The following is an 11295-nucleotide window of genomic DNA, read 5'->3' as shown; positions in this document are numbered from 1 at the left end:
CGTTGGACTAACTTTAAATATGGGACCCTTATAAATATGTAAAAATATATAAAATAAAAATATAATAATTTTTATTAAATAAAAAATTCAATGTTACAAAATAATTTAAATCTTTCAAATCTCTAAACTAAAATTACTCTTCTACAATCTTTGATAGAAAATCAAATGTCATACTATTACAATCAATTTGTTTTAGAACTTATTTTTCACTAAATACCATAGTCAGTTCATTCAATGTTTTTGGCGACATTGTTGATCAAATGTAAGATTTATCAACTTCAACTTTGAGGAGCTTATCTCGACTATACAACTGTAACTAATAGAGTCAATAACATTCTATAAGCAATCCACACATTTGAAAAGCAGTCCATTATATTTATGTAATGTGAAACTTTGATGTCTAATGACAAACAATTTCTAATCGTTTGTAGCTCAAAAAATAACTTGTACTGTCATGCTTGACATTTTTTCACATCAACACTTCAAATAATTATCACCTACACTTTGCATCTTTTTTAAATTACTAGTGCCTGTCTCGTGCGTTGCACGAGTATTGTATAGATTATGTTATTATTAGCGTGGAATGTGTAGAATTTTTTTTTATAAAAAAAGTGTTTTAAGTTTTTGAAAATGAGAAATTACTGTGTTTATAATTGAGATGTAAATTGAAGAGAAAGTAATTTCATTGAAAGCTATAAAATAACTACGGTCACACCAAAAATATATACAATATTATCTAAAATGAACTAGGCATGGTTTTTCAGCTATTTCAAAAGATAATACTGTTGAATTTTTTGATTCCATTTTCTACGCTATTTTTCTTTCATTTTGTCTGATGAAGTAAATGGATTTGAACTGGGACTTTCTGATTGGTGAATAGCTGTTTTGAAAAGAGTTTTTCTTTTTTTTTTTTTTTTGCTGGAGGGGACCAATTGTCATCCACATCTATGTCAAAATTTTCCATATTTTTTTCAGAATCAATATTCTTTTGATGGTATTCTTTTGTTCATCTGCAATTAAACATTCAACAGAGATGATGTCAAATTTGTAATTGGATGAATCAGGTTTTGCTTGAGTCGCTTTGAGATAGAATGTTCTTTCGTGTTTTACATTTTCCCAATTATATCTCCAAAATCTTTTTGTGACCCTGTATAAAAAATATGAATGTTATGAAGAAATCCATCAAATATACCAAAATAGAGATTGGAGAAGACGGTAAATTATTACAAAGTTTGTTTCGTCCATCAAAGTTTGTGTATCTGTGAACATAAGTTTTTCTGTAGCTTCAGCAATTGCACTTGCATTTATACATCCTGTGACATCTGATAATTGGACATATGCTTTTGCTCTGAGATAAAGAGAGTAATTATTTATTTATTTAGGAATAATATATATATATATATATATATATAGAAAGGCGTGGAATATATATATATATATATATATTAGAAAGGTGTGGAAAAATATATTTTACAGAGGAATAGCATTGGAATTGGAAATTTTATAGAAAATACAAACATATATTTCACCAAAATCAGCGCTTGATTGTCGATAACAGTTGCTGCAAGCCATGTACCAACATTTCTGATCTATTTTTTCCATTTTTGCTGTGGCATTCACCCAATAAAATTTTCCCTGAAAAAAAGGAAATTCTAACTTATAAAGAAACATAAATAGAAACCATAATTTTATTGTGTACATGAATATATAAATATCGGTAAAAGTCGGCCATGTAGATTCTAAATTAAGGTGAATTTGTTGCGCATTGGAGGAGACAATTTTGTGGGAGATTTTTGAGTGTATGGCTTTTTCAAAATTAACTCATTGATTTTGTCTAAATTTGTATCTTTCCTGAAAGAATGAAAGAGTAAATAAGCCGAATAAAACCATAATAATTGTAAGCGGAAGGATATGCATATATACCATTCAACCAACTTTTGTACTGCAATGAAAGGAGTATTCATGAAAAACGTACTACGAACTTTTGTGGAGAGTTTTAAACCTATACAATTCATTGATGTAAGATATGAAATGCATTTTTAAGCAGAGTTTAAATAAGGAAAAATAATTGAAACTTACCGAAAAAAGAAGTGACTTTTAGGTTTGTTGCAAAGATTACTGGTTTTTTGTCAATATTTTTTGTGAATAATTTGCATTCTTTGTCAACAAATAAATCCCACAGTGTCAACATCATTGTTTTGAATTTTTGGTCCAGAAGTATTACATCCTATACCCAAGTTTGATTGTCACCCTTTGATTGAATCAATCGTTTAGGTATCATATCAATCACAATAGCCAAAATGTCTGCAAAATGAAAAATAAATAAAATTTTTTGTGTTGATTGTAATTTTAATTATTTGATTAAATTATATATAATAGTATTATTTATTTTGAGAATAAAAATGCAATTTCTTACTTATATTAGTGTTTGTATCCATGAACTGTTCAACTTCATCGATGGAAGTTAGGTGATAGGTTGAGAAAACAAGTTTCACATTATTGTCATTCAACTCTTGAACACGAGTTTCTTCAAAAATCCTCCATTGTAGAGCTCCTGTTGCCTTGTCTTAGAAGGTTTTGGTGATTGTTTCTCTACAATAATTACTTTGGCTTTCCATTTTTTATTGTTGGATAGAATTTCTGGTATAAGTTGGTACTTTTCTTCCATTGTGATGGTGACAATATTTGTATAAACAGGATGAAGACAGACTAACTTTTGAGAGAAAATGTTTCTTTTGAGATAACCAATCGAAAACAGAAGAAGATATATATAGACACCTAGAGTTATATCATTTATATTTTTTATATTATATTTAACAGTAATACATTGTAAAATCTAATCTATAGTCATACCTAGTATGGGGATTACTTGTAAACTTAGAGTACTAATAAGATGAATTGAATTAATTATTAGAGTAAAATATTTAAAATAATATTACTCTGTTTTTTTTTGTACTATATAAAACTAAAATAAAGCTATATTACGGTTTGTAAAATTTCATCGTGCCCATACTTTATTGACTAATAACTTCTGTAAATAGATTTTATATACTGCCCATACTTTATACTGAGTAATAACTCTGTAAATAGATATGGAGTGGTAAAGTTTTAATTTTAGTACAAGTACAATGATAATTTATGATGAGAAAGAGTTTTTAGAAAAGATATTTATGATATACTTTGTTCATCCAAGACAAATTTGCTAAAAATAGTTATTAGTTTTTTTTTTTGAATATAAATATGAATTAATATGTTAATGAAATAACAAAAAAAAAAAGTCAAAAAAGTCAAAAGAAAATTTATTTCCTACAATTATTATCCCAACTAACTCACAAAACAATAAAATAATATTCCTACAATTATTATCTTCACTTATTACCTCAACTACTAAAAGTCATGAGAGTTCACATGTGAAGAATTTTTCTAACATTTTATCTCATCAATCATACTAACATTTTACCAATTTTATATTTTTGCAAGAGAGGAAGAGTCTTCAAAATAGAGAAAAGTGACAAGGCGCAAACATTTAGCTGGATAAAAAGTAAGATTTATTATTGAAATGGACAAGAAAATATTGTCAGGCACCGGTGGTGCATGGATAGGTGGCCTCTCTGTGCACGGAGAGGCTGCACAGAGAGGCCGTCTCTCCGTGCACGGAGAGACCTGTCTATATATGCTTCGTTAATCTATGTATACAATATATTTTTAATTGAAAAACATTTTCTTCTTAAAAATAATTTAGATTGGAAAACATTTTCTTCTTAAAAATAATTTAGATTTTATACTAAAATGTTTACTGCAAAACTAATAATGCGAAGTCAAGTAAACTATAACCACTTTTAAAATAAAATCTCCAATAGGTAGAAAAAAGAAAGATAAGATGAAGGGAAAATTATAGCCTTAATTATTCATTTAAGTCTTCATTCTACCTGAAATATATTATGTATAAAGTCTTGGAATTTTAGTATTCTTTTGTCATAATCATCTAAAACATAGATAATAACACATGAATTATTGCCATTGTGAGATGTAGATATAGAGTTAGAATTTATAAAATTCTTATAAATATAAATTTGTCTATTTTTTTTATTATGCAAATGTCTCTAGAATATATTGTCTCTCCAAATCAATGGTTCTTTGCCATTATCTGTCAATATCCAAATCGGAAATATCTCCAAGATTTTATTGAATCTATAGATGCAAATCAACATGCTTCTGTTATGTGTCGCAATTTCTATGGATTTTTTGCAGGAGTTATTTATAGGGAAGAAGATGAACAATTTAGTAGTAGGTTGATACATGAATTTGTGATGAGGCTTGTACATTGTGGTAAAAATAATGAAGTGTGGGTATGGTTAGGTGATTATGTTGCCAGATTTAGCATGCAAGAATATTGTCTCATCACTGGATTACCATGCCATGAACCATCTGTGGAGATTAATTATAATAACTATCGTCTTATAAATCAATATTTCAATGGTACGAGAAGAATTAATATGAGAATGTTGCACCAAGCGTTCCATTCATGCGAAGACTACATAGATAAATTTAAGCTGGGGTTGGTTATGTTTGTGAAGTGTGTTTTGAAACCAACCGGCAGAATTATTGATTATAAGACTCTTGGTATGGTCGAGCATCTCGATGACTTTCTTGCTTATTTTGTTTTGTTAAATCTATTGCAAGAATCACAAGTTGAAAGAGTGCAAAGAGCATAACAAAATCAACAAACAGGTTGTAAATATGCATTAAGAGGATATCCACTTGCATTCTAGGTAAATTTTTTCTATTCTTTTATTGTTATATATATTATGCATAATTTATTTGTATAACAAAAGATTATAATTACTTGCAGTTTTGGATATATGAAGCCTTTCCACATATTGAAAAAAATTTGGACATCGGAAATACAAAACAGCACAAAGTCCTCGAATGTATAAGTGGAGACCTAATGCAATATTGACTAAGAAAATGGTAAAACATTTTTTGGCCACCAAGGAGGTATAACGTACTTTTTTATGAATGCACAATTACATTTCCATTTCATCATTTAAAAACTAAATTTAGTTATCATGATTACAGATTGAGGTAGTTGCAGTGTTATATCTTACCGAAGAAGAGTTAGAATTGTCATGGTATACAACTCTTTCAATGCCAGTGGATAATCAACATAGCATCTTAGATGGTATTGTCAATGGGGAATTAGATAACATAGTACAACAAATCCCAAAAAATATCTTTGTGCAAGAAACGACTATTCCCAATAGTTTGAGAACTTCTCCTGGAGTTGGTTCTGCTTCTGCTTTTGATACTTCCAACTATATAATTTGAGAACAATTGGAAGAAATGTTGGGAATACATAGGCAACATGTAATATCAGATGTATCTGGTGCATGCCATAACTTGAAGGAAGAAATATTTCACAGTCAAAACCAGTTGTTTGAACAACATCAAAAATGGCAGGAAGATTATATTCAATACAATATTCATTTTTATATGGATGCTATTCTTGACATCCACAAACAAGGATTCCAACAGAAATTTTAACAGCAGCAAAAATGGCAATAAGATAATAGTTTAGGCAACATGCAATCTTATGTTGATAACAGTTTAAGTTCAATGAGATCTTATGTAAATGAACAGAACAAGAATACGTTGAACAATGTATCAAACATAGAAGCCATTATTGGTTCTATGCAACAAGATGTTTCTATCCACACAATTCCAATTCTCAACGATTTGCCAAGACAACCATCAACATATGAACAACAGACAGAAAGTTTTGAAGGGTTGAGAAGAGAAACTAAAGGTAAGGAAAAACAGATATTATCTTCGTCATCAAAAAGCCATCCTTTAGAAACCTATCCAAAGGATAAGTACAACATGATTAGAGATTGGATATTGCATAATCCGTCAGGGTAACAAATTTAACTCTACTGTATTAGCTTAAATACTTTTTTTTATTCAGTGGATAGTAAATTATATTATCTAACATTAATTATATTTTTTTATATAGTACGTATTGAGATGACAGGAGCAATTACATTGGAAGTGACATGTTGAAAAATTTATTGGATGTAGGAAAAGATGTAACTCCCACAGTGAGTAAAGTTTAGTAATTACAATTAATTTAATTTTATGTTTGATATTAATAAATTAAATTTACATATATTTACTCTATTAGAGTATTGTGCTAGAGTTGAAGTTACTAAAATGACTTATTAAAGATGGTTCTACCTTAATTTCTAAAGACCATGCAATAATGGATTCCAAATTTGAAGCTGAGTGTTCTATATTTTCAACAGGCTAATAGAAGAGAAAAATAAAACCACTAAAGAAGAAGTGGACTTCACTCCGTTTGTGTGTGTGTGTGTGTTTTTTTTTTTTTCTATTTTGTCAAATTGTTGGTGTATATATAGAAAAAAATTAAACTATGGTAACATCGTAATAAACCTAAACGAATTGACAATATTTTAATTTTAGTATGAGTCAACATTATAATATCACAATTTTCGTGGTTTCTTTCCTCATAAATTTATTGTTAAATATTCATATTTATGCTTTAAATAAGAAAGATGATAAAAAAAATTAAGCATGTTAGCAAATAAAATATAACTATAATTAAAAAAACAAATGAAAATAACTAACCTTATGTATTCTATTGTTGAAACATGATGTATAAATCTTCACTTTGGCAGTAACGGGATGATAGATTAATTTTGGACAATTTAGAATTCTAGACTTGTTAAATAGAATGTATTAAATTCAAAATTTTCAGATACACCACATTTTTTGTGCAACAAATATGTGATTTATTTTCGTCTGCTGGCTTAATCAAAACTTTTATATTTTGTCTTATTTTTGCTCTAGACAACGCAATATATACCTGATCATGTGAAAACACAAGTTCAGGAAGACATAGAGCTACAAATTCTAATGTTTGACCTTGGGCCTTATTAATAGTCATAGCAAAACAAGGACGAATGAGAAATTGAGTTCTTTTAAAGGGTACTGAATGTTTATCTCTCTCAAGTGGAATAAATGAAATTTAAGGTAAAAATACTTGTTTTCCACGATATTCACCAGATCCAATTTCAGCTAAAATAACATTTTGATTAAATTCACGACAAATAAGTCTAGTTCCATTGCACAAACCTTCTGAATGATTAATATTTCTGAGCAACATAACAGGACAATTTTTTTTATTTTTTTTTTGGTTTTAGAACAAGTTCATGTGGAGGTATACTATTTGGAGCTAAACTATTCAAAAAATCTTCATAAATAAATTATTCTGTTTTATCAACCACTTCATCGAAACTGAAATATGTAAATGTATCTCCTTGAATTTGTTTAACTAACATATTGTTTATCATATCTACATATTCATTTTTTGGAGTTAAAATAATTCTATTCATCATAGTATTTAAATTTTCACTATAAGTGCGAAAATTTGGAAACACAACGCTGATCAACTTTTTCAATGATTTATCTTCATCTTCAAAATCTATGACAATATCTGAAGGAAACTTAATCATGCAACATATATGCTCGTTTTCAATTCCGTTTCCAATTTTTAAATATTCACAAAAGGAAGGATTCAATCTAGCTCTCATATTTTGATTTAGTGGTAGTTGTCTAAAGTATTGCCACAAATATGAAAATACTAAACTTGCTTTCATAATATCATCTTTCGTTCCTCTATGTACCACTGACAAGATTTGACGAAAATCCCCTCCACACATAATGACCTTTCCACCAAATGGCAATTCACATTCAGTAATATATTTTAACATTTTATCTAAAGTTTCAAAAGCATATTTATTAACCATTGGTATTTCATCCCACACAATTAGCTTCGTCATTTTTAAAAGCTGACCAAGCGTAGATTGTTTACTTACCGAACATCGCATATCAGAACTTGTTTGAAGAGGAATTTTAAAATGCGAATGACCAGTTCTTCCACCAGATAATAAAGAAGTAGCTACTCCAGATGATGTTGTTGCCAATGCAGTGAGTTGTCTACATCATACTGTAACACGTAATGCTTTGTACAAATAAGTTTTATCAGTACCTCTTGAACCATCAATAAAAAAAGTCCATTTCTATCGTTCAAAACACAATCTAAAATAGTATCATAAGCAAATTGTTGTTCTTTATTTAAACTTTTTGTAAAATGTATGTCAGACTCAACACTAACATTTGTACTTTCTTCTAAAATCATATTTGCTAACATGTCGACGTCATTTACAGTAATGTTGAAATCTGTGAAGTAAAAATTATTTACACTTTTACCAACAACTTCTAAGAATAAATTTATACACCATAGAGCTCTAATCTCAGTATCATACTTTGTCTGACTTGTATGTAAAAAATCTTCTATCATGTAAGCTTTAAATTTAATCCATAAATTTCTAGGATTTGTAGAAGCACAAAAAGTCAGCACATTAGCAAAAAGTCGATGGAGTGGTATAGGCATTTGATAAGAAATTGCCACAGTTAAACACATGTCAGAATAATTATTTCCATTTATTAGACCATGTAAGAATGCAGCTTGGCGATAGGTAGGTGCTACAACACCATTAACTGTTATTAAATCTTCAAAAGATTTTGGTCCTTTAATATGATTCAGTAAAACTCTTAAAAAGTATCTCTCACCCTCAGATGGATTAGCAGCAAATATTCTACAAATAACATTTTACTTTTTTCTAGTATTTCAAACTCGCAAATATGTATTCCATATGCAGGAAAATCTTTATAAAGTAAAGTTCAAGCTTTTTCATCAGAAATATTCATTCGAAAAAATTTAGTTAACATTGTTCGTTGGATAAGGTCTTTATTTATAACTTCTGATAAATCATCATAACTAATTGAGAATTTTCAACTTGTAATTGCAAAAAAATTATAAAAGGAGATATGCCAAATAAATCAAAACTAAAAATTCTCCAAACAGCTTCAGGCGCAGATATCCATCTAACAGTTTGGGAATTTGAAATTTTATCAATATAATATTCATTAATTTTTTTATTCACTGCAAAATTAACACAATCATGTTCTTTGTATACATATTTATATAAATATTTCACAGCTTTAACAGAAGAACATATTTCTACATTAATATGACAATCATATTTAGCTAAAATATACGGATTGTATGGTACAACCCATCTATTGTCTAGTATGCATCCTCTGACTTTAACAGTAACACCATTGTTACGACGTCTGTAAAGCGGGTAAGAATTATTACTTAATAAAGTATGTAAAATATATCATATTGGATATTTATTTTTACAAGTATGGTTGTTTTCCATGCAAACATTTGTAAAATTTAATTGTCCACAAGGACCATGCATCATATGTTTGATCGCAGTAGCATGTAGGTAAGAATTTTTCTTTTTATCTGGTATTTTACACGAAACAATTTCATCAACTTAAATAGAATTAGTAATCTTAAAATTTGGTTTAAATATAAGAAGAAAATGAACGTGAGGTAGACCTTTTTTTGGAATTCAATCATATAAACAGAAGCAATTACAGGCCCTAGAATTTCCCTATTTAATAAATCTCTTTTTAGTTCCTCAAGTTTAGCTCGAAATATTCGTGCTAACAAGACTGGCCTATTTTGTATTTTATCATTATGTCTCATTTTTGTTTAATTTCAGGCCAATTTGAATTGCATGTCATTGTTAAAAATACATTGGGTTTTCCATATCTTTGAACTAAAGAAATTGCTTCCACATATCTTTTCGTTAAATTTCTAAGACCTCCAATAAAATTGTGGATAACACTATTGATTTACCAATCTTATAGCCTCTATTCTCACCACTTTGTACACTATCTATAATTTCTTGGTAAAGTTCCGTTTTTATAATCTTTTGATTATTTCGAAAATAGTCTAATCTTGCAGTCTCAATTTTAACATACATATCTACTATATATTGCTGCAGAAGTCTGCCTGTATGAAGAAGTATAGACTTATCTGAAAGCCTCACTTGAAGTTTGTAGCAATAATATTCGCGACAGGATACATTCATTCGCTTCTTCGTTTTCGTCAAAACTGAAAAGAAATATGAAGAAAAAATTTGAGAAGGATAATATAATTATATACACTTTTATTACATATAAAACAAGTTCACAGATGATAAAACTTACCACGATCATCCATTTCCAAAAGTTGTTCAGTGGAGTGAATGTTATTAATTTGTATAAAAATTTTATATATGAGTGAAGAAGTATTCAAATTGACTTTTTAGATATCTTCGTGCCATCCAGTTCTCCATAGGCAAATATTAATGGATACTGAAGTGGATCGTAGCAGCCATAATAGTAGTTTACTTTATGTGTAGTGTTAAAATGTCAATAAATTAATATATCACGATTTTGAAGGCTTGCAGATGGGTCTTTATCAACCCAAACTGTGGCCATTTGTTTACACGATGGCATATTGTACAGCCTTTGGTCAAGACTTGGATTACACCTAAGTACAATATGACATTAACCAAAATCATAAATTTCCCTTAATGACCGAAAAAACAACAATATGGATTCATCTTTAAGACATCTATCAATTTTCTCAAAGTTGTTTCACATAACTTGTTAGAATTTTTTAGTCTATTAGTGATTTCATCATCAGTATCCTAGAAATATAACTGTAAATATGCTGGTTTCCTATCAGTTGGTAACAATGGATTTATAAAATGGTACACTTGTCTTTGAACTTTAAATGTATATATACCTTTACTATTTCTATACAAATTTTTATCATATCTAACACCAAAAGAAGTAAAAGCAAAATGATTGTTTTAACAACGAGCAACTTTTTTAAAAGCAACTACCTCACATGAAGTAGAAGTAAATAACTCAAACAATTCAGGAGGAATACTATTTAACTGTAATCTAACTTTTCATCATAATAACAAAAGCCCTTACTTTCTTTATGAAACTTTTTTGCAGCACAATATTTACAAATTGTACATGATGGAAGAATATAAGGTTTGGTCGGAATATCTCGTAGATTTATTCGTTTGGAATAAACTCTTTTAGAATCGGGTAAAATATTAAGAATATCTGATATTTCATTGTCATTTTCAGAGTTTTTTTCTAGACAAATACTTTCATCCTTGTATAACTCAATACAATCATCAATAGAACATAAAAACCTAAAAATAAGATTGATGAAAGATAACATAAACAATTCTAAAAAAAAAAATGGAAAAACACAAGTAAACGAACGAAAGAAAAATCCAAACCTGTTTCAAAGTCACGACATATAGTTCGCTTTTCTGGTGCATAACTTGTAGT

At 28.7% G+C, this 11295-nt stretch overlaps 1 protein-coding gene across 1 annotated transcript; it reads right to left on the bottom strand.

Moving 5' to 3' along the window:
* Positions 1–6177: 6177 nt before the first annotated feature.
* Positions 6178–7859, bottom strand: LOC111374453. Its single transcript, XM_022997124.1, has 4 exons — positions 7667–7859; positions 7061–7152; positions 6884–6949; positions 6178–6303 (listed from the first exon to the last, which is right to left on the bottom strand). The coding sequence occupies exons 1-4, from the start codon at positions 7857–7859 to the stop codon at positions 6178–6180; spliced, it is 477 nt and encodes a 158-aa protein (XP_022852892.1).
* Positions 7860–11295: the final 3436 nt, after the last annotated feature.

Source organism: Olea europaea, unplaced genomic scaffold, assembly GCF_002742605.1.
Source record: "Olea europaea var. sylvestris unplaced genomic scaffold, O_europaea_v1 scaffold1252, whole genome shotgun sequence".
Classification (NCBI taxonomy): domain Eukaryota; kingdom Viridiplantae; phylum Streptophyta; class Magnoliopsida; order Lamiales; family Oleaceae; genus Olea; species Olea europaea.
This window is presented reverse-complemented; position numbering and strand designations above follow the sequence as displayed.

Coding starts and splice junctions, on each gene's coding strand:
- LOC111374453 (XM_022997124.1), bottom strand. CDS start 7,859: ATGACGAAGCTAATTGTGTGGGATGAAATACCAATGGTTAATAAATAT. Junction 6,950..7,060: donor GTGAATATCGTGGAAAACAA/GTATTTTTACCT, acceptor ACTATTAATAAG/GCCCAAGGTCAAACATTAGA. Junction 6,304..6,883: donor TTGTGTTTTCACATGATCAG/GTATATATTGCG, acceptor CTCTTCTATTAG/CCTGTTGAAAATATAGAACA.